The sequence below is a fragment of the Macaca mulatta genome, chromosome 17 (assembly GCF_049350105.2).
Source record: "Macaca mulatta isolate MMU2019108-1 chromosome 17, T2T-MMU8v2.0, whole genome shotgun sequence".
NCBI classification, from domain to species: Eukaryota; Metazoa; Chordata; class Mammalia; order Primates; family Cercopithecidae; genus Macaca; species Macaca mulatta.
In genome coordinates, this window is record NC_133422.1 from 94998589 (window position 1) to 95023573 (window position 24985).

At 39.4% G+C, this 24985-nt stretch overlaps 1 protein-coding gene across 2 annotated transcripts in view; it reads left to right on the plus strand.

Annotated features, from left to right (window-relative positions):
• Nucleotides 1–24985, plus strand: part of PCCA (propionyl-CoA carboxylase subunit alpha) — a 436739-nt gene that overhangs the window by 218015 nt on the left and 193739 nt on the right. For both annotated transcript variants that reach the window (XM_001092670.5, XM_015121385.3), the window contains exons 17-18: nucleotides 11635–11745; nucleotides 21660–21762. In XM_001092670.5, the coding sequence (XP_001092670.3) occupies nucleotides 11635–11745; nucleotides 21660–21762 (214 nt within the window). The remainder of the gene's footprint in view (nucleotides 1–11634; nucleotides 11746–21659; nucleotides 21763–24985) is intronic.

Consider the following 24985-nt stretch of genomic DNA (forward strand, 5'->3'; position numbering starts at 1 on the left):
CAGGCTAGGCTCAACTCCTGACCTCGAGTGATCCACCCGCCTCGGCCTCCCAAAATGAACTGTACTATTTCTATTTAACGAGGGGAGGGAAGTTCAAAAATCCTGAGACTCCTGCTACCTTACCTACTGTTTTGCAAAAACTCTTGTAAATTGAAAAATTCTGAATTATTAATTTGTACATAAGATCAACTTTTTTGGTAAATTAAATCGTTGATGTGCCTTGGTCTAATAACTTTCATCCCTTTCAGTCCCTCCTTTAGAGTCTTATTTTTTCCAGAACTTGATTTATTGTAATATATGAATGATTTGCATATTGCTGGTTTTATTTCACATTTCTCTGTCTCACCCTGTTTTGGATTCCTTCACATATGGGGGATGTTCCCCCCATAACTAGAAGCATCTGTTTTCTGATGTATACCATCGAATCTGCCTGCTTTTCTGAACCTTAATCATTCAGACATCATCTCACAGGCATTGCAAATTTAACTTGTCCATGAATCTGCTATTTTTCTCTCAACCTGTTTCTTCTCTGCAAATGGCAACTTGTCTCATGTTGCAGAGTCACAACTTTGGTACTCATCTCCCCATTCTTTGTAGTTGTTGTTGTTGTTTTGAGACAGAGTCTCACTCTGTCACCCAGGCTGGAATGCAGTGGTGGGCCCAGGGCTCACTGCAGCCTTGACTTCCAGGGTTCAGCTGATCCTCCCACCTCAACCTCCTTGGTAGCTGGGACTACAGGCACACACTAGCACAGCCAGCTAATTTTTTGTATTTATTGTAGAGATGGGATTTTGCCATGTTGCCTAGGCTGGTCTTGAACTCCTGACCTCAAGTGATCCACCTGCCTTGGTCTCCCAAAATGTTGCACTTACAGGCATGAGCCACTGCACCTGGCCCTCATCTCCCCATTCTTGCCATCAGTCCCTGCCTGCCTCCTGAATATCCCTCAAGTCCAGCTACTTCTCCAATCTGTATTGTCAGTGTCCTAGCTGTGGACCTCAGCCTTGCCATTTTTCAGCATATCTCCGCAATTGTCCCCTGAGGAATTTTTCAATCTTCCCTCTTGCCCTTCCCCAGTCCCTTTTCCATATAACAGCCTAAGTGATTCTGGATTGTGTAAATCTAGTCATACCTGCCCTGCTTCCCATTCTAGTTGCTCTGATGGGAATGTGAAATCTGTGCATGGTCTATCACACCCTGAATGCCTTTTGGCCTTTTCACTGCACTCAGCACCATTCTCTCCTTTGCTCATACTCAGACCATGGTGTTTTCCTTTCATTCTTCTCCACAGGAATACCTGGTGGTAATCATTTGCTTTTTACCACAGTGAAATATCTCTCTCTCTCTCTCTCTCTTTTGTAACCAGAGATAGGGCCTCTCTGTGTTGCCTAGGCTGGAGTGCAGTGGCACTATTATAGCTCACCGCAGCCTCGAACTCCTAGATTCAAGTGATCTCCCTGCCTCTGACTCCTGAGTAGCTGGGACTACAGGTGTACCACCCTACCCAGCTAATTTTTAAATTTTTTGTTGAGGTAGGGTCTTACTGCGTTGTCCGGGCTGGTCACAAACTCCTGGCCTCAAACAGTCCTCCTGCCTCAGCCTCCCAAAGGGCTGGGATTACAGGTGTGAGCTTAATTCCTCCCTAATGTTACCATAACCTTAGCTTCTCATCTTTGGGTCCTTCTCATCTTTCTGTTTTCCTTCCCAGCCAGGAAAATCTGTGTAAGTCTCAAATGCTTTCCTCTTCCTGAAACACCAAAGCCGTCATTTCCTATGCAGGTGAACCTTTCTGGCAAGTGATATACCTCTTTTCTTTTTCAAAAGCACTCTAGTTTGTCTCTTTGTGAAACATGATCAAGGGATTAATTTCCCATGTTTTATTTAGCCTGATCTCTTTCAAGGAGCTTTTTATGTTTTTGCCTACCTAATTGTTCTCTCTAAGCATACTAGCATATTGCCTTCAATTGCTCTTCATTTTCATCTATCCAAAAGCAACACCACATTTTTTCAATGATTTCTTAGGTATATTGATGTCATTAGAAATTTCAGATGCCTTCTACTATGTTTCTCATTAAAAAAAAAAAAACTTACTAAAGCCCTCTGAAACATCAGTTATTGTATATGGACCAAGTAAATCATTACCCACAGGAGAAGCATGAAATAGCTGTGTGTATCTCATGGGCATGCGCTATAGAAGATCTGTGTGTGTATGTACATAAAGCAATCTATAAGGTATCTATATGTATGTAGTGAACAATATGATCGATTCTGATATATGTAACTTTTTCTATGGAATATTCATGTATCTAAAGGAATAGGATTAATTTGAATTTGTGAAAGTTTTCTAAATGTTTTGAGGTAGTTTTGATAAATTGAGATTAGCTTTTATAAAATTTAGATATATAGCATCTGTTGAGTCAGGAACGGAAGTGCTCAGGATTTTCCATATGGTTGTGGATATCGTCTAGTATAAAAGAGATGCATAGGAAAATGCCTGGGCAGATATACGTGTTAAGCTGTTATCATTGGCTAGCTTACAGATGGAAAGTCATATTGAAAAGGTGTGCCCTGCTCACTCAGACACATGCACTAGGGTACAGGATAACCTGCTGTAACAAAGACTTATAAATCCAGTGGGATAAATAAGAGAGACATTTATTTATCTCTCATGTAACTGTCTGGTCCATGCTGCTAGGAGGGCAAGTCAGCCTCATGAGGTCATTCAAAGATACACACACCCATCCTGATGTGCCACTCCATTTGAATTGCCAAAACTGAGTTTCTGACCTGTTGGAAACCCATAATAGGAGGAGAAGAAAGGAAGCCCAAGCAAGCAATTTTAAAATAAGTGAGTGAGTCAGAAGTTGCGTACTTCACTTTAGCTTACCTTCCTTTTTCTAGGAATTAGTTTGTCATGCCTAGCTACAAGCTAGATGGGAAAGTAGAGTCTGTGTCTGGGTGTCTTTTGCTCAGCCAAAACTCTATTACTGTGGAAAAATGAAAAGCAGGTTTTAGGAGAAACTAGCAGTCTGTCACAATAAACCTCTACATCTTAAAAATTGTTTATATATAATTATATATATGTAACTATTGTGATGTATAATGTACTAAACATTAGGTAAACTATTCAGTCTCTCTGGATTACAATTTTCTTTTTTTTTTTTCTGTTTTTTAAAAAATTTTTTATTTTTTTCTTTTAGAGATAGAGACTTTCTCTGTTGCCCAGACTTGGGTACAGCAGTGCAATCATAGCTTACTATAACCTCGAAGTCCTGGGCTCAAGTGATCCTCCTGCCTCAGCCTCCCAAGTACCTGGGACTGTAGGCATATGACACCATTCCCAGCTAATTTTCTGTTTTTATTTTTTGTAGAGACAGGGCCTTGCTATGTTGCCCAGGCTGGTCTTGAACTCCTGACCTCAAGTGATCTCTCACCTTGGCCTCCCAAAGTGCTGGACTTAAAGGTGTGAGCCACTGCACCCAGCACAGTTTTCTCATTTTTAAGGTCCCATTTATCTTTGTAGTTTACTTATTCTATTATTAGTTGTGCAGTTTGCCAAGAGCAGGTACCATATTGTGTGCTCTCATTTTCCTTCCCATGATATCTAATTGCTGCATGAGTAATAGGTGTAGAATAAATGTTGATGGATATAGATAGGTTTGCTCAGATTAAAGGGCTAGATAGTAAATGTTTTAGACTTTGTGGGAAACAAGGTTTCTGTTACAACTGCTTGACTCTGCTGTTAACAACATGAAAACAGCCACATGTAAACAAACCAGGCTGGCTGTGTTCTAATAAAACTTTATTTACAAAATAGGTAGAAGGCTAGATTTGGCCTTCAGGCCATATTTTGCCAACCATTGTGTTACAGGAAAGTTACACCTTCCAAATAGATATAGGTATAAACTTAGATTTCAGGAGCTTTTTTTTTTTTTTTTTTTTTTGAGATGGAGTCTCACTCTTTCACCCAGGCTGGAGTACAATGGCGCGGTCTCAGCTCACTGCAACCTCTGCCTTCTGGGTTCCAGCGATTCTCCTGCCTCAGCCTCCCGAGTAGTGGGATTACAGGCGCCTGCCACCACACCTGGCTAATTATTGTATTTTTAGAAGAGACGAGGTTTCACCATATTGGCCAGGCTGGTCTCAAACTGCTGACCTCGTGATCTGCCCTCCTCGGCCTCCCAGAGTGCAGAGATTATAGGTGTGAGCCACTGTGCCTGACCAGGAGCTCCATTCTTAACAGAAAACAAAACTGGAAGTTAGTTAGGTCAGTGCTGAAGCTTAGGATGCAGGAAAACTTATGTCTGATGTTTCATTAATTACATTTTGTCTCATGTTCTTTGTTTATTCCCATATAACAGGATAGTAATATTCTCTTTTGAGAGCCTGGCATTATATTAAGCATTATCTCATTTATACCTGATAACAATTCTGCATAATAGGTTCTATTATTGTTATCAGTTTACAAATGAGGAAACTAAAGCTTTGAGAGGTTAACTAACTTACCTCAGGTAAGAGGCAGACCTGGTATTTGAACTTGACTATCTGATTCTTTCCTTACTTTATGGTTATTGTTGCAAAAGTGGGGATTCTGTGTGACTTTAATAGTAAGATCAGAATCATAATTTGTAGGTTTCTTATGCAGCGTAATGGTACAGATTAGAACCATACAAAAGTGGACTAAAGAAATAGGAAGGAACGAACAAACCTCTGTTTACTTTGACTTCAGCTGTCATGCTGCAGTCACCTGCTCTTCTTGTGGAAGCCTGATGTAATTCCTGCCTTCCCTGGATGTGACATGCTTCCTCCCATTTCCTTTCACTACTGTGTAACATCTTTGTAATCTGGAATGACCAAGATTAGATACTTCATTCTTCATAAAGCCTTCCTGCATCCTAGAACTCTCCCAACACTATTAGTATCCTCTTGTGGCAGTTACCTATTTGATTTTACAGTTGACCCTTGAACAACACTGGTTTGAACTGTGCAAGTCCATTTATCCTGGATTTTTTTTTCAATAAATATATTCTAAAATTATTTGAAGATTTGTGACAATTTGAAAAAGCTTTCAGACAAACCATATAGCCTAGAAGTACCAAAGAAAGAAAAAGGTATATCATGAATACATAAAATATAGAGAGATACTAGTCTATTTCATCATTTGCTATTATAAAATATACACAAATCTATTATAAAAGTTAACATTTATCAAAACTTACACAGAGACCATACATGGTGCCATTCAAAGCAGAGAGAAATGTACACAAACAGTAAAGACACAGCATGAAATCATAACCACATTAAGCTTCACTGTAATACATACTGTACTACTGTATAGTTTCAGAGCCACCTACTGTTGCTATTGGAGTGAGCTCAAGTGTTGCGAGTATCTGCTTAAAACACCGTGCGATGCCAATCACCACTGTGTGATCAGTTCTCTCTCCAGTAAATTGTGTATGGCAGTAAAAAGTCATCGCTTATGGTTCTGGCGTAGTTTTCATCATGTTTAGTGCAAACCATAAACCTTGAATAACACCATGGAATCCATACAAAGTGCTACTAGTAATGCTGGAGGTCCTCCCAAGAAACAGAGAAAAGTCATGACATTATGAGAAAAAGTTGAATTACTTGATAATGTGTGGTAGCTTGAGGTCTGCAGATATAGTTTCCTGTCATTTCAAGATAAATGAATCCCGTGTAAGGACCATTGTAAAAGAAAATAAAATGAAATTCATGAAGCACTTGCTGCAACTACACCAGCAGGTGTGAAAATCTTGCACTTTTTGTGAAACACCTTTCATTTCATATTGAAGATGCAGCTTTTATGTGCGTGGAGGATTGCTATAAGAAAGGCATTCCCATAGACTCGAATATGACTGTCTATGGGAAAAGTGAAGTTGTTATATGGCAACTTGAAGCAAAAGGAAGGTGGAAGGATATAAAGCTGGATAATGTATTGCCAACCAAGGATGGTTTGATAATTTTAGAAAGAGATTTGGCTTTAAAATGTGAAGACAAAATGTGAAGGGGAAGCTGCTTCTGCCAACCGAGAAGCAGCAGATGAGTTCCAAGACACCGTTAAGAAAATCATTGAAGAGAAAGGATATCTGCTGAACAGGTTTTAAATGCAAACACAAGCGCCTTATTCTGGGGGAAAAAAAGCCACAGGGAACATTTCTTAGTAAGGAAAAGAAGCGAGCACGAGGAGTTAAGACAGTGAGGAATAGGCTAACTCTGTCTGTTGTTCTGTGCAAAGGCAGTCAGGTTTACGATCTGCACTTATCTGTGAAGCTGCTCATCTCCTCGCCTTGAAGGAAAATGATACGCACCGGCTGCCAGTCTTCTGGTTGTACAACAAGAAGGCCTGGACCGTGAGAACCCTTTTTATGGATTGATTCCATTGATGCTTGGTCCCTAAAGTCCGGAAGTGCCTTGCCAGTAAGAGACTGTCTTCTGAAGTTCTTTTGATATGGACAGTGCCCCAGCCACCCAGAACACATGTTTAACATCGAAGGCATCGAAGTGGCCTGCTTCTCCCCAAACCCAGCAAGTCTAATTCAGCCTCTAGCTCAGGGTATTGTAAGGACCTTTCAGGCTCATTATCCACAGTGCTATATGGAAAGGATCATCGACACCGTGGAAGAGAAAAAGTCTGGAAAGATTACAGCACTGAAGATGTATTGTTGTCATATAAAAAGCTGTGAAAGCTATCAAGCCCAAAATTTTTGCTGGAGAAAACTTTGTCTGGATGTTGTGCATGACTTCATAGGATTTATGAAAGAGGCAACCAAGGAAATCATGAAAGAGATTGTGGATTTGACATGAAAGGTGGAGTGGGGGGTAAAGGGTTTTAAGGTACGGATCTTAGAGGAATCCAAGAGTGAATAGACACTTCACCCAAGGAATTAACAGAAAATGACTTGATGCAGATAAATGCTTCCGAATCAGTGCCAGAGGATGAGGAAGAAGACATAGAAGAAGCAATGCCAGAAAACAGGCTCACATCAGAGTGTGGCAGAAGGATTCCGATTACTCAAGACTGATGTTGACTTATTTTATGACATAGACCCTTCTGTGATACTGGCAGTAAAACTAACACAAACAGTGGAAAAAGGATTGAACTCATATAGAAACATTTTTAGAGAAATGAAAAAGCAAAAGCAGAGAAAAATTACAAAGTATATTCATAAAGTTATTCCGAGTGTGCCGCCTCTCCTACCTCCCCTTCCACCTCCTCCACCTCTCCTGTCTCTGCAACCCCTGAGACAGCAAGACCAGCCTCTCCTCTTCCTCCTTCTCCTCCGTCTACTCAACATGAAGAGGAGGAGGAAGACTATTACGATGATCCACTTCCACTCGATGAATAGTAAACATATTTTCTCTTGTGATTTCCTTCATAACATTAGCTTTATTGCAAGACTACAGTATTTAATATATATAATGTACGAAACGTGTAATCGACTATATTTTCAGCATGGGTTTCAGTCAACAGTATGTTATTAGTGTTTACTTTTTTGGGGGCATCAAAAGTTATGTGTGGATTTTTGTATGTGCAGGAGGTCGGCACCCCTAACGCTCATGTTATTCAGTCATCACCTGTACTTTGAAATTGTCATTGTGTACTAGGCTCAATTTTTGTCTACTAGATTACATGCATCTTTAAAAAATGACTTATTGAGGTATACTTGACGTAATAAATTTCTAATATTCAAAGTATTCAATTTTATGAGTTTTGACATACATATCCACCTGTGAAACCATTACCACAGCCATGGTGTTGAACGCTTCTTTCACCTCCCGGAGTTTCCTTATGGTCTTTGCCATTTACCCTCCCTCTACCCCTTTCCCAGTGTAATCGCATGATCTGCTTTCTGTCGCTGTAGGCTCGTTTGCATGTCCTAAAATTTTGTATTAATGGAATTATACATTATTATGCATTCTTTTTGGTCTTGCTTTTTAAACTCAGCATAATTATTTTTAGATTCATCCTTGTTATTTCATATGTTATTGACTCTTTTTGTGTATATGTGGAATAGAATTCCATTGTATGGACAAACCCACTTTTGTTAATTCATTTGCCTGTTGATGGAGATTTAATTGTTTCTAGGTTTTGATTATAGTAAATAAAGCTGCTATTAAACTTTGTATGTAAGTCTTTGTATAGACATATGTTTTTATTTAACTTGACTTAATACACAGGAGTGAGTTGTCTGAATCAGTGAGTATATGTTTAACTTTTCCAGAAACTACCAAACCGTTCCAAAGTATGTGTATCATTTTATATTGCCACCACAGTGTGACAATTCTCCTTGTTCCATATCCTGACTGGCACTTGCTATTATCTGTCTTTTCACTTTGGCCATCTAAATTGGTATATTGGTGGCAGCTCATTGTATTTCTTTAACAATAATGATGTTGAACAATTTTTCCTATGCTTAGTGGACATGTTGACTGTTTTTTTTTTTTTTTTTACTTGGTTTGTTTTTTGTCTTATAATTGTGTTGTAAGTATTCTTTATATATTTGTAGATACAACTCCCTTGTCCAATATATGTATTGTGGGCCAGAATTGGTGGCTTATGCCTGTAATCCTAGTACTTTGGGAGGCCAAGGTGGGTGGATCACTTGAGCCCAGGAGTTCGAGACCAGCCTGGGCAACATAGCAAAAACGTGTCTCTACAAAAAAATATAAAAATTAGCTGGGCGGCCGGGTGCCGTGGCTCATGCCTGTAATCCTAGCACTTCAGGAGGCCAAGGCGGGCAGATCACGAGGTCAGGAGATAGAGACCAACCTGGCCAACCTGGTGAAAACCCATCTCTAGTAAAAATACAAAAATTAGCTGGGTGTGGTGGCGTGTTCCTGTAATCCCAGCTACTCAGGGGGCTGAGGGAGGAGAATTGCTTGAACCCGGGAGGCAGAGGTTGCAGTGAGCGGAGATTGTGCCATTGCACTCTAGCCTGGCAACAGAGCGAGACTCCGTCTCAAAGAAAATAAAACAAAACAAATTAGCTGGGCATGGTGGCATGCATCTGTGGTCCCAGCTAGTTGGGAGACTGAGACAGGAGGATCCCTGAGCCTGGGAGGTTGAAGCTTCAGTGAGCCAAGATTGCACCACTGCACTCTGACCTAGGCGATAGAGTGAGACCCTGTCTCAAAAAAAATATATATATATATAGTAATAATAATATATTTAATGTGAATATTTTCTCTCAGGCTATAGTTTGCCATTTTATTTTCTTAATTGCCTCTTTTGAGGAGCAGACTTTAAGTTTGATGATGTACAGTTTGTCAATATTTTTATAGTTCATGGTTTTTGTGTAATAAGAATCTGTTGCCTACCTTAAGGTAACAGATTTTTCCTCCATAGTTTCTATTATAGTTATTAAAATAGTTTTAGGTTTGTGATTCATTTGGAGTTAATTTTTTGTCTGTGTTGTTAGGTGTTAGGGTTGAGGTTATTTTTTTTTTTTTTGAGATGGTGTCTAGCTCTTTCGCTGAGGCTGGAGTGCAGTGGTGTGATCTCGGCTCACTGCAACCTCCACCTCCCAGGTTCAAGTGATTCTCCTGCTTCAGCCTCCCAAGTAGCTGGGATTACAGGCACCTGCTACCACGCCCAGCTAATTTTTGTATTTTTAGTAGAGATGGGGTTTCACTCTGTTGGCCAGGCTGGTCTTGAACTCCTTACCTCATGATCTGCTTGCCTTGGCCTCCCAAAGTGCTGGGATTACAAGTGTGAGCCACCGTGCCTGGCTTTTTTTTTTTTTTTTTTTTTGGTCCAAATGGTTAGCTGGTTGTTCTAGTACCATTTATTGAAACGACATTTATTAGGTTGGTGTAAACATAATTGCTGTTTTTGCATTGCTGAAATTTGCTGTTTGATATTGGAATACATTCTTAAATAGATGTGGTTATGTTATACATCATTTTAATGTACATTTCTTGCTTTGTTTCTTTTTTTTTTTTTTTTTTTTTTTTGAGACAGAGTCTCGCTCTGTCGCCCAGGCTGGAGTGCAGTGGCCGGATCTCAGCTCACTGCAAGCTCCGCCTCCCGGGTTCACACCATTCTCCTGTCTCAGCCTCCCGAGTAGCTGGGACTACAGGCGCCCGCCACCTCGCCCGGCTAGTTTTTTGTATTTTTAGTAGAGACGGGGTTTCACCGTGTTAGCCAGGATGGTCTTGATCTCCTGACCTCGTGATCCGCCCGTCTCAGCCTCCCAAAGTGCTGGGATTACAGGCTTGAGCCACCGCGCCCGGCCTGTTTCTTTTTTGCTAATGACTTACTACTTGCTGTTTATTTTATATTTAGAGTATGGAAATGATGTTAGACAAAAAGCAAATGTGAGCAATTTTCTTATTTGAGTTCAAAATGGTACGTAAAGAGCAGAGACAACTTCGCATGTCAGCAATGCATTTGGCCCAGGAACTGCTAATGAACATACAGTGCAGTGATGGTTCAAGAAGTTTTGCGAAGGAGATGAGAACCTTGAAGATGAGGAGCTTAGTGGCCAGCCTTCGGAAGTTGATAGCAACCAATTGAGAGCAGTTGTCGAAGCTGATCCTTTTATAACTACATAAGAAGTTGCTGAAGAACTTAGTGTCAGCCATTCTATGGTCATTTGGCATTTGAAGCAAATTGGAAAGATGAAAAAGCTCCACAAGTGGGTGCCTCATGAGCTGACTGAAAATTAAAAAAATCGTCATTTTGAAGTGTAGTCTTTTCCTGTTCTACACAACAATGAACCATTTTTTGGATTGTGACGTGTGAGGAAAAGTGGATTTTTATATGACAGCCAGCGATGATCAGCTCAATGACTAGACCAAGAAGAAGCCCCAAAGCACTTCCCAAAGTCATACTTGCACCAAAAGGTCATGGTCACTGTTGGGTGGTCTGTTGTTGGTCTGATCCACTACAGCTTTCTGAATCCTAGTGAAACCATTACATCTGAGAAGTATGCTCAGCAAATCTATGAGATACACCCAAAACTGCAATGCCTGTAGCTGGTGTTGGTCAATGGAAAGGGCCCATGTTTTCTCCATGACAGCACCCAACTGCACGTTCCACAACCAATGCTTAAAATTTGAACAAGTTGGGCTATGAAGTTTTGCCTCATCCGGCATATTCACCTGACCTCTTACCAGCTGACCACCACTTCAAGCATCTCAACAACTTTTTGCAGGGAAAATGCTTCCACAACCAGCAGGATGCAAAAAATGCTCTCCAAGAGTCCGCCAAATCCCAAAGCATGGATTTTTACGCTACAGGAATAAACAAACTTATTTCTTATTGAGAAAAAGGAGCTGATGTAATGATTCCTATTTTGATTGATAAAAATGTGTTTCAGCCTAGTTTTGATGATTTAAAATTCATGGCCCCAAACCACAATTACTTTTGCACCACCCTAATACAGCCTGTTGACTTGACTTGGCAATACCAAGCTTCTTAAGTTTATATTTACTGTTTTATTGATACCACAAGTTCAGATATTTTTTGTTGTTAATAGAAGTCAAGGAAATAAGTAATCTTGAATGGTTTCTGCTAGGTCATAGAACAATGATGATAAATTTCCCCACATTATCAGAATTCCATTTTTCACTGATTCATTGTTCTTCAATTTGATATCATTTTACTTTTAGGTGTTACACATAATATTGCGTTACTTCGAGAGGTGATAATCAACTCACGCTTTGTAAAAGGAGACATCAGCACCAAATTTCTCTCTGACGTGTATCCTGATGGCTTCAAAGGTTTGTATGCAGTAAAAATATTTTAGTGTTTTAAAGTTGTTATTTTTATACTTTATTGTAATACATAATTTCATTCTATTTTGAAATTAAGGCCTTTTGGCTTATATTATACTTAATTAGCATTTTTAGAACATGCAAGACTGTTTACATTCATGATTTTGAGTATTTATGGGTGACTCAAGAGTGTGATAATCTGCAGTCTTGTGGAGGGTAGAATTCAACCATATGGAATGTTCTATGAGTCCAGTGTTTTGAAGCCAAACATGTAGATAGATGATTAGCCTACCTTTTTGGTTTCTGAAAATCAAATCAGATTTGTATTTTCTACTGAGGTGAGTATATAAGGACCTCTTCTAAAGTGATTGTTAAAAGATATGTTTATGAAAATAGCACAGAATATTTCAGAAAACCAGATTCTAGTCCTATTAATGAAAATCTAGGAAGATGATGATTTTATTCTGAAAAATGAAGTTTTGAATAAAGTAATGAGTGGAATGTGAAATTAACACTGCAAAGTTCTCAGCGAGCATTTCCAGGTAGTAGAAAAATTGCTCATCAAGTGAGAGATAGAGAAAACCCTTTAGTGAGCATTCAAAATATAGTTAATATAAGATATCAAAAGATAAACAAGATTTAGATGAGACTTAATAGAAATGTTATTCAGGTGAAAGCCTCTACATACATTTTTAATGAGCTAGCTAGTGATGTATGAAGGTTAGATAGTCTGTCCCACATTTCAAGTGTTCTTTATATCCATTAAAGTGTTTTAATGTAAAATGACTCACATTCATGTTAGGAGCTATATATAGATTCAGGTCAAGTTGATGTCGTTGAGTTGTTGAATGCATTTATAAAGCAGTTTTCCACTCAGAATTTATAATACAGAGTTTTCATAAGACTCAACAGAGATAACTGATTTGAATATTCTTTTAAAACTGTAGTGTTATAGAGTTTTATTAAGGCAGATGAAGAATGGCTCTGATTTGGGATCTTAAAACAAAAACTAATGATTTATTAGGTTGTTTTTCCTAAACTTTTGAATTTTTAAAAATACAAAATAAAATACAACCAGGATAGTAGTTTTATACTTTTGTGATTATTCTTTTAGTATTTGTTGGTTTAATGAGGCTAAGAACCCCTTAGGTCATTGCTTTTCATTTTATCCCTAGCACAAAACATAATAGATACTAAGTATTTGTTGAATTAATAAAAAAAAAGAAATCTTACCCATAGTATTGATGAGAAAGGATTACTTTGGATTTTTTTTTTTTTTTTTTTTTTTTGAGATGAAGTTTTGCTCTTTTGCCCAGGCTGGAGTGCGGTGGCACGATCTTGGCTTACTGCAACTCCGCCTTCCGGTTTCAAGTGATTCTCCTGCCGTAGCCTCCCGAGTAGTTGGGATTACAGGCGTGTGTCACCACACCCGGCTAATTTTTGTATTTTTAGTAGAGACGGGGTTTCACCATGTTGGCCAGGCTTGAACTGGATCTCCTGACCTTGTGATCTGCTGGACTCGGCCTCTCAAAGTGCTGGGATTACAAGCATGACCACCGTACCTGGCTGCTACTTTGGATGTTTTTAATCATTTATACATGTATCCAGATAACCAGTTCTTTCTATTTTGATACTAACATTTAGTTTCTTGCCCTTCCTAAAATTTTAATTAAAAGTTGTAGTACGTTTTGAAGTGGACTTAGGACTTGCATGTTTTCATGTCTGCCTGGCTAATTCAGTGATAGTGATAAGACAGGAAACAGTGGGCAGAAGGAGAAAGCAGGGAAAAACTATAGAGAACCTTTAGAACAAACGTATGCGTGTATGGGTATTTATATAGATACACATATACACATTTATATATGTCTCTATATATGTATGTATGGCAAAGTATTGCAGAGAAGAAGAAAATGGGGCATTTAAATTTTCTAATCAGAGTTGGTTACTATGTGCTGGACTGTTAGCAATAATAGAGAATATCCCAAATCCTCTAGACAAGGGATCCCCTTCAAACTCAGAAATATACTTAAACCTAAGTATTGCAGTTTTCTGTGATGCATATAATATATTACATTTCTTTTTTGGTAAGGAATTAACAGCTTGGACACCATAATTTTGTTTTTTATGCTTAGACCAGATAGGAACACAATTTAAAAAATTGTCATACATTGCTTTTAGCAATAATTTAGTTGAAGCCTTCATTTTACATGTGAGGAAACTAGAGCTCTGAGATACCCGTAAAGCTAAATGACCAATAAGATAATAATGCCACGAATTGAACCTAGGCTTATTCAACTCCTATTTGAGTAGTCTTTGAGTTATGCTGAGATTCAAATTCATAAATCACTAATGTTTTCAATCAGGGTTTGCTACTTGTTATATTGCCTCTAAATATTTTAGAAACACACTCCTATATTTGCCATTCTTAATGTCTCCCTCTTATTTTATTTTCTCGTTATTTTCATGTCATTTGTTCTTTGAATGGTTACTGTCTCTCATTCTTCTTCAGATTGCTGTATTTCTCATTCTCCATTTTCCCCCCAGATCAGGTCTTAGATATATTAAACTGTATCGTCTTTGACTGTTTGATATATGTGCCCTAGAGACCGCAGGAAGTGGTAACTACAGTTAATCCAGGATCCTCTCCATATGTTTGGGGCCAGGTCATTTTGCCCCTTTGGGGTTCCCCATCTGCTTCCCATCTGTCCAGCTGTCCTAGGCACTATTATAGGCAAGCACCTATTTTTATGACTGCATTAACATTTTCTATTGTATATGTTTATTATCCCACATTTATGTGGATGTAAACTAAGACAGTTTTACTAGAGATTCTTAGAGTTAAACTTTGAAACGATTGCTTCTAAAATTAAAAAATAGGATACATGAGAAATTATTCTTGTCATTTCTTTAGATGTGAATGTTGAAAAGCTGTTTCCCTTGATTCTGAAAAATAAATGGAATATGAGGAAGAAGGTATTTTAAGAACTATAATTTCATTTGGCCTATAATGAACATTTTGGGCTTATTTCTCTGATACTTTCCTATACTTCAACCTCGAGCCTCATCAAAAGAAATTGTCAGATTTATCTCTTTCTTTTAAGAAGTTACAGATCTTCTGGTAAAAATTTCATTCAACACAGAAAGTATATAATTACTTATACTTCTGTTTTTTCTGTTGAATTTAGTCAAGTATGTCTACACTTTTAAAAATACTACTATGATATTTGGACTGAATTCAATCATTAATTCAACAAATAATTGGCTGGGCGCGGTGGCTCAAGCCTGTAATCCCAGCACTTTGGGAGGCCGAGACGGGCGGATCACGAGGTCAGGAGATCGAGACCATCCTGGCTAACACGGTGAAACCCCGTCTCTACTAAAAATACAAAAAACTAGCCGGGTGAGGTGGCAGCGCCTGTAGTCCCAGCTACTCGGGAGGCTGAGGCAGGAGAATGGCGTAAACCCGGGAGGCGGAGCTTGCAGTGAGCTGAGATCCGGCCACTGCACTCCAGCCTGGGCTACAGAGCAAGACTCCGTCTCAAAAAAAAAAAAATAAATTAAAAAAAACAAACAAATAATTGGTGTAGGCTGTAGAAGAAAATCAAAGATGGGTATATTTTACCTGCTCTTAATGAGCTGACATCATGAGAGAAATAGTCACGTAAAGCACCAGCTGTACTACAGGACGGGATAAAGCAAGTGCCTGGTAAAGATGTGAGCAAAGTATCTTGATAGAAGAGCAAAAACAAAAACAAAAACAAAAAACGAAAACAAAACGAAACAAAACAAAAAACACCCAAAACCCAGTTCCATTTGAGGGAATCAAGAATGACTTTAAGGATGAGGTAGCATTTAGACTATTGGAATACCTCTCCACGGACTCTCCATGGGAGCTGGGCTGCACTTGTGAGAGCCATGTGTGCACATCTTCATAAGCCAATCCCCTTTGAAGTTGGTGGTTTGAAATCAGCCATGAAGAATGTATTTACTATAAGGAAATTTGTTGTACCCTGTGGCTTTTCTCCTTCCCACACACCTCAGTTGTTTGTTAAGCATTTACCAGCAAACCACTGCCTGACTCTTTGGCCTGCATATTGAGCAGAGTCCCTGGTATAAAAAGGAAAAGGATTACTCATCTAGGGAGGAAGACCTAGAAGACTCACTAAGGACAGGTGGTGCTCAGTTTTAGAGCTGCTGTTGTAGGAGGCAGATGACTGTGCTTACTGAAAAATAGGAAGAACACTTAAAAATACTGAATTAGAGGAGAAAGACATAATGAACTAAAAATCTGTGATTTTTCTAAATAAAACAATTCAGCAGTCAATGTGGAAGGTAGGATGGTCACTACTAAGATCCAAATTAGTGACTCAAAGGAATAAATAGAAGTATCTCAAAATACGTAGCAAAAAGGTAAAGAGAATGAAATCATGTGGAAAATGATAAAGATATGGAGGGAAGATCCAGAAGATTTTACACATAAATGCATACTAGGAGTTCCATGAAAAGAAAAATGGGAATGAAGGATATTTTTAAAGAAATAATAGAGAGTGTTTTCTCACTGTTCTTAAGAAAGTGTTAGGTACTCTTGGAAAGAGTCACTGAGATTCAGACAGGATTAACTTAAAAATTAACTCCACTAGGCATATAAAAAAATACTTTTTTAAAGCTTCCAGAAGAAAAGAAAGAAGATGCAAGGAATGTACAGTGAGATTATGTTCATACTCTATAAACTGGAAGTTAGAAATCTTAGAATAGTGTCTGCTACATAGGAAGGAATTTGACTCAAGAGTACTATACCCAGCTAAGATATCATCATCAATATAAACAAAGTTGTTTTCAGTTAAATAAGGATTCAGAACTATTTTACCATAGATATTCCTTTTGAGGAAATTGCTAAAGAAAATACTTTAACCAGTTTTGAGGTAAGATGATAGCTTAAAAATATACACATTTTTTTGCCCTATCCCCAAATCTACTGACTTGAGTTTTTTAAAGACACAAGCCCACTAGGAAAAAGAAAGGAAATAGCATTTGGTAAAATGAAAAGCTGAAAGATGATTCTTAACTGACTTAGTAACCTAAGAAAGTTGAATCCTAAGCTGACAATGGAGAAACTGAGAAGTAGCTCATTACCACTGCAGAACCCTTCAGAAGTCTCAATAATTATTAGCTCCAGGTACCCTAGGAAATTCCTAAAGAAGCACTACTGGCCTAAAATCTCTGTAAAGTTTTCTCCATATCACTTCCTTCACTCTTCAGAGTAAGGCGACTCTCTCTCCCTCATCCTGGTTAAAGCTTTCAGATTCTTCTCTGCAGAGGATAAAAACAAGGGGGCACCAGGCACAGGAGGACAAAGAATTGAGGGAACATGGACATACTAAATGTGACACTCCCTGTCCCAGCCTTCATTCCTCAGTTGATTCCCAGGATACTGGCAGACACACAGGTATGCACAGACATGAGAGTAGAAGATCCTTGAAAAATCTAACCCCCAGTGAGATTACCTAAAGATTCCCCAACAGAATAGTCCAGCCACATTACCCTACAGACAAAGCTGCCAATGGTCAACAAGCCATAGCCCACAAAGAGAGAACGGGCCTGGCTCAGAATCAGGACCTCTATCCGCATTATTTAATACAACACTATGGCCGGGCGCGGTGGCTCATGCCTGTAATCCCAGCACTTTGGGAGGCCGAGTGGGGTGGATCACCTGAGGTCGGGAATTCGAGACCAGCCTGACTAACCTGGAGAAACCCCGTCTCTACTAAAAATACAAAATTAGCCGGGCGTGGTGGCATGTGCATGTAATCCCAGCTATTCGGGAGGTTGAGGCAGGAGAATCGCTTGAACCCAGGAGGTAAAGGTTGTGGTGAGCCGAGATCGTGCCACTGCACTCCAGCCTGGGCAACAAGAGCAAAACTCTGTCTCAAAAAACAAAAACAAACACACACACAGAAAAACCAGAAAACACTACATTTAATGGGAACCAATGCATAGCTGTTAAAATAAATGGTAGACCTAAAACCACTCGGGAAACACGCAGGTCAGGCTTCTTGAAAACTGCATCATGCCAGTGAGGGTGGCCAGTAGCATCAGGGTCATAGTGGCATGTCACAAAGCTTGTGGGTGCTGCTACATGGTTTTGAACTCCAGTAATTAGTGGCTTAATGAACAAGGAGAGGAGATAATAAACATATAGGGGTTGGGACTTTTACTTGAAATTATCTCCCCAGAAGTTTAAGAAGGTAATAGTTGTGAGGAGGAAGTTTTTCTCCTTTCAGTCACAAATACTTATAGAGCCTGTTGGATCAAAGGTTGTGCTCTAGGCTCTGGGAATACAGAGGTAAAATTGTCAAAAAGCCTAAGGCTTTTAAAACCAAGAGCTGCAGCTTTTTCCAGACATGTCCTCACTGAAGAGCCCACTGTGCCCAGCCTCGTTGACAGCGCAGTAGAGGCTCTAAGCTTGAATGCTATGAACGTTCCAAGCTGGGTTTAAGAAAGCCTTAGAACTCCATCTAGACCTGTAACAAGTACAAGTGACTTGGTCCTCTGAAGAGTGCTCGAGGCTGCATGTGTCCCGCATGTGAGGCTGGAGTGCTCAGTCCTTCTGCCTCCTCAACACCTGTATTCCACATGCACCCAGCAGCATCCTCTCAGTCTTCTCCGTCAGATTTGGGGGAGAGGGGAACCAAGTGTTGGATTACAGCACTCTTGGTTTACTTTCACACTCGCCGAAAGGGGTGGGAAGAATTGGAGAGCTTTTTAAATACATATTGTGCTCCCAAGTTTCAGGTGCGTAGGATTCATCAGTGAACAGAAAAAGGAGCTGCCCTCATGGGACTTACATGAGGTTAACAGGCAGCAGGTTAACAGGCAGCATGCATTCCCAGCTCCCCTCATGGCAGCCAGGCAGGGTTTACAGATTAGAAGCTACTCAGAAAAGGGAATGAGGTACATTCGCCTTAGCTTACTAGCCCAGAATGCAGTGTCGGTGTGTCTGACTCAACACCAAACTGGTCCACCGCCCCCAGAGGGCAAACAGGGGAGACCATTCAAAAGGAGCTAAAGGTCAGAGCCAGGGAAGACACGCCTTACTTAGTATCAGGCTGCAGGGGAGCTTGCAGAGATCGAGGCCACTCTGGCCTGTGATCAGGAGTAGCATGATGCTAGAATCGTTATAAGGAGGCGGAGCTTGCAGTGAGCTGAGATCCGGCCACTGCACTCCAGCCTGGGTGACAGAGCAAGACTCCATCTCAAAAAAAAAAAAAAAAAAAAAAAAAAAAAAAAGAATAGGTCAGTTATGATCAGACTTCTTATACAGAGCCTGTTGGAACCGAGTACCCCCCTTTTGAAGTGGAATAGCAATAAAATGCTTGAAGTTGACGTGCATCATATCAGTTTGCGTGGGAGATGTTATGAATGATGGTCCATTTTATTTGGGAGACCGCTCTTGATATTGCTTGGATCCGGGCACTAACAGTTGGTTAGACTAGATGAAATACTGATTGAGCATCTTGCAGTGAATGGGTTCCCCTAATGCACTGCCTCTTCCCTTGCTGATGGTATATACTGTGCATATGTGTCTAAAGAACTGACTTGTAAAGGACTTTGATTGTGAACCACCATGAGAAATACATTTTACATCCGGCCATAGTATACACGCATATAAACACACACAACATTGTCATGTAAAATACTGTGTTTAAAGTGCTCTGATAATTTGTCTTGCTGTACATGACACATTAAGCTGGCTTCATGAACTACTAAACAGTTTCTTTACACAGTTCGATCAATATCAGTCCAGAACAGTTGTATTCAAAGTGAAATCTGCTGACTGGTAGCATCAGCATCACCCTGGAACTTGTTAGAAATGCAGATTATTACCTCTTGCCCGCATACCTTTTACCAGTCAGTCCGCTGGTGAAGCACACGCAGCACCTTTAGTCCAGGTGATTCTGATGTTTGGTGAAGTTTGAGAAGCACTGGTTCTTTTTACACTCCAGAGAGCTTTTGTGATTATATGTATTGATATTTGCCACATTATAAATTAAAACTGAGGAACTTGAAAATATTTACTCATTTGTTCTGAAAGTAATAGTAATAAATCTATTATGTGTTGACATGAGAGCAGTGATGTCATCACACAATATGTGTCCCTTGGATCTGGGAACCTCTGCAGTATACTCTTGAGAAAACTAGAGTTAAAAAAGCAAATACGTTTTAGTAGTTGTATGAAAATCGTTTGACCTTGGAAGGACTCCTGGGGACTCCCAGTTGTTGGCAGGTCACGCTATGAGAACTGTTCTTCTCAACTATGTGTTTTGACAAGACTGAGACCAAATTTTTGTAATACTTCTCATATAGAGTAATTATGTAATCATATGGGATGTTTTCATCACTGCTTAGGTGTCTGGAGAGAATGAGGAACTTTCCAATGCCCGTAAGAGTATGGTTTATTAGGCCATCGTGAGGATCTAGGATTGAATTCCCAGAACCAGGTGGTAGATCCCATATTTGTATTACGTTTTATGTAATGTCTAGGTTTGTCTCAAAGAGGGTGGCTTACCTGTGCTCTCCTTGCCCTTCAGGGAGCAGATAGATTACTTCCCTGTGGAAAATTGTGCTGTAGATATTGAAAGCATTTGTATCTTAATTTTGAATGTTTTTAGTCTTATTTGTATTTTGAGTGATTTTTAGACATAATGCTTAAATTACTTCATTTCTTCCAAATAAGTTTAGGCAACTAGTTTTTTTTCTTTTTTTAAATCGTACATTTGTTTGTTGGTATCTGTGGGTGATTGGTTTTAGGACCCTTTCAGATACAGAAATCCACAGAAGCTCAAGTCCCTGGTGTTGTATTTACATATAACCTAACATATATCCTCCCTGTACTTTAAATCATCTCTAGATTACTTATAATGCTTATACAATGTAAATGCTACACAAATCATTGTTATACTGCATTGCTTTGGGAAAAATGACAAGGAAAAAAAGCCTGTACATGTTCAATACAGACAACAATACATTTTTTTTTCCTCAAATATGTTCAACCTGCAGTTATTTGAATCCATGGAGGGTTGACTGTAAAGGTAGCACCTTATGGCTGACGAGCCAGCATTCAAGTTGCTCATACTGTCCTATTTAATACTCTACTATCTGTATGTAGTACTGTGGTAAATAAATAGTTTTAGATTTGTGATGAGGTTACAGAGCTGTTAAGGGACGTTTTAACCTATAGACCCTGGAGTATTAGAATCCTACCTTGACTCACAACCTTCTTGAAGAATTATGCAAATTCTTCAATCAGTCACTCACCCCAGGCCTTTGCGGCCTGCCGACTATTCCAGGTCCAGCTGTGTAGTGGTAGGAAGATAGTATGAGTGAGAGGAGGAGAGAGATTGGTTGGTTGATTGGGATTCATGCAGAGAGGCAGAAGAATCACGGCGTGATATTCTTTGGATCTTCGCACTAGAAAGCATTGCCTTGTCTGTGTCCTTGACCAGCCGCTCTCCTTTTCTCCAGGGACTGGGGCTTCTTGCACGCTATCCTCACTTTCCTCAGCAGGGAAGCTGGGCTGGGAAGGTACAGAGAGAAGCAGATGTGAGGAGCTTTTGCTTTTCCTGGAGATCTCTGTGTGGATTTTTTTTTTAATTGTTTTTGTTCTGTGCATCTGTTTAATATCTTCTTTCCCAAATTAAACTTCTTTCCCAATATAAACTTCCCGTGGGCAGGATTTTGTTGTCTTATTTGAATGGTATTGTTCCCTCAACGTCCACACACCCCAGTGCCTAGTACAATCCGAGCTGCATAATAGATGCCCTATAAAATACTTGTTTGAATGACTAGTAATTCTATAGGAGAGAAGCACAGATGTTAACATATATGATTGATTGATTGATTGGTTGATTGATTTCCCTCAGGGCACATGCTAACCAAGAGCGAGAAGAACCAGTTATTGGCAATAGCATCGTCATTGTTTGTGGCTTTCCAGTTAAGAGCACAACATTTTCAAGAAAATTCAAGGTATGGTAATCATTTAAAACAGAATAAATGAGCAGAACTATATTGATAATCCAGTCTACATAGGAAATAACTAATAAAAGATGTGGCTGATCTCAGTTCTAGAGATCTTATGGGTCTTTGGAGAAGTATAATAAAGTCACACTGTATAGATATGATATTGCTTACATTTTGTTTAAACAAGTTTTTTAAGTTCAGAAAGGATAAAAGGATCTTGGCCCTTTTAATTTGGACCTAAAAAGGTATTCTGAAGTCCGATGGGAAATCCGTTCGAGTAGTTTGTGTTTATGATTTCTGTTTTATTTATGTATCTTGAAAAACGTTTGGAGAAGTATATTAAAAGTAGGAATGAATCTCGGCAGTTAAAAAAATATGTATCAGAAACTAGTGAAGACACAAGAAGGAATTAACACCAGGTTGAGTTAGTCATTTGTGAGGCGCACGTGTGCCTTTTAGCTTCCTAGTGACCCAGGTAAAAGGGGAACATGCTTTATATCCGGATAAATAGAAAGAAAACCTCAATGTCATTGGTGCTTCTAGAGAGAGGATTATTTATTATGAATGTGTGTTTACTTGCTGGAGCAATCCCTTTAAAGGAATCATGCTGTTGATACATTGTTACTTCAATTTCTTTTCCTTTTTACTTTTTCACAAGAGGAAGAACAAAGATTAAAAAAAAGAAAAAAAAAGATGGAAGGTGACCAACTAGCTTTGAAAAGCACAAATCAGAAACTGAAATTACCCCTGAAGAATTAGGCAGAGGAGAAACTAAATTGGATTTAGGCTGTATCTTAGTGGCTAATGCGGTTTTAATCCAAAATTCTCAGTGTAGTTGGTACTCTTCACTTACTCTCTTTACCTAGAGAGAGTAGGAAGCTTACAGTGCATCTTTGTAAAAGTTATGATTTGGTAGCTACCAGGGAGAGATGAGGGGATATAGAATATCAGTAAACGACTGAATGACTGGATGGAGGAGGAAAATCGTCAACAGAGCCATGAATATGCTTGTACATCTGTTTAATATCTTCTTTCCCAAATTAAACTTCTTTCCCAATATAAACTTCCCGCGAGCAGGATTTTGTTGTCTTATTTGAATGGTCTTGCTTCCCCTGTGTCCGCACACCCCAGTGCTTGTTGTTTGGTTGTTTTTTCTCCCTATAGTTGTGCTGTCTAGTATGGGAGGCACTAACCATGTATGGCAATTAAGGTTAAAGTGAATGGAAGAACCCTTTTCAAAGTCACCTGAAATGTGGCTACATTTCAGCTGTTCCATAGCCACACGTGCTTAGCAGCAACTGCTCAACTCAGAGAGCCTTCCCACCGTGGCAGAGAGCCCTTCCACCATCAAGTTCTGTTGGACAGCGTTTGTCTGGATGGATGTGTGTGTAGGAGAGAATGTTGCTTTTGTTTTAAAACCTGAATTTCGTATTTCTTATTATTCTTTTGATAAATGCAGTATTCATATCCTAATTACCTTCAGATGTTATTTGGACCTTGATTATTTCAGAAGTTCTGAGTGTAGCTAAATATGACTGGTTTGATTTTTAAGAAATGTATGCAAGTTATTTTCAGAGAGTGCTGCCTTACTGTGTGGGAGAATCTGAAAAGGGCTTAAAAAGATGGAGAGTAAAAATTACCTGTCATCCCATAATTATTCAATAATTACTTTTAATGTTTTGGTAGAATCCCTTCAAAGTATATATATATGTATATATGTGTGTGTATATATGTATTTTTATATACATACATGTAGCATTTATACTTTGCATAATTAGAGTCATCCTGGGAATATGGTTTGAATTACTTGTGCAAGATAAACAGCAGTATATTAAACACCCGTGCACTCATTATCTAGCTTCAACAACCGTGAAAAATCTACCTTCCTTGTTTCATCTTTACCTCTACCCACTCCACACTTTCCCCATTTGTTAATTTTTTAAGGTAAAATGTACAAACACACATATACACTTCTTACCTGTACAGTTTTTGTTTTTGTTTTTTGAAACAGAGTCTTGCTCTGTTGCCCAGGCTGGAGTGCAGTGGTGCGATCTCGGCTCACTGCAGCCTTCATCTCCTGGGTTCAAGCGATTCTCTTGCCTCAGCCTCCCGAGTAGTTGGGACTACAGGCATACACCACCACATCTGGCTAATTTTTTTTTGTATTTTTAGTAGAGATGGGGTTTTACCATGTTGGCCAGGCTGGTCTTGGACTCCTGACCTCAGGTGGTCCACCCACCTGGGCCTCCCAAAGTGCTGGGATTATAGGCATGAGCCACTGCACCCAGCCTTACCTGTACAGTTTTAACAAAGGGATACTTGTGTGTAACTCAGACGACTCTATCTTCTATCTTTACATCGTCTCTTCCAGTGCGCTCCCTGCCTCCTTTTGCTTGTGGTGCTACCTGCAGTGCAATTTCTTCAAATTGTTTTCTACTAGAAAGTTTGGTAAACTATTTTTTTTCTTTTCCTTTTTTTTTTTTTTTTTTTTTTTAGAGAGATGAAGTCTTGCTTTTGTTGCCTAGGCTGAAGTGCAGTGTCACAGTCATAACTCACTGCAGCCTTGAATTCCTGGGCTACAGTGATCCTCCTGCCTCAGTGTCACATGCCACCATGCCTGGCTGATTTCTGTGTTTTTTGTAAAGATGAGGTTTCACCATGTTGTCTGGGCTAGTCTCGAACTCCTGGGCTCATGTGATCCAGTTTGCCAGCCTTGGCCTCCCAAAGTGCTGGGATTACAGACCTGAGCTAGGCGAAACTTCGTCTCTACTATAAGTACAAAAATTAGCCAGGCATGGTGGCAGGCGCCTGTAATCCCAGCTACTAGGGAGGCTGAGGCAGGAGAATTGCTTGAACCCAGGAGACGGAGGTTGCAGTGAGCCAAGAACGTGCCACTGCACTCCAGCCTGGGCGACAAAAGCGTGACTCCGTCTCAAACAAACAAACAAAAATAAGCTAAACAATCTAATAAAAAACGGGCAGTAGGTTTGACATAGACTTTTTATAAGAGAAGATAAATGAATGGCATGTAAGTTCATGATAAAATGCTCAGCGTCATCAGTCAGTGGAGAAACAAAATCACATATCTATATCACTACACACCCACTAGAATAATATGCATCAAGTAACGAATGGATAAATAAAAAGTGGCATATCCATACCATGAGCTTATTCAGCAGTAACAAAGAATAAACAGCTGCATTCACTAATATGTGTAAATCTCAGAAAT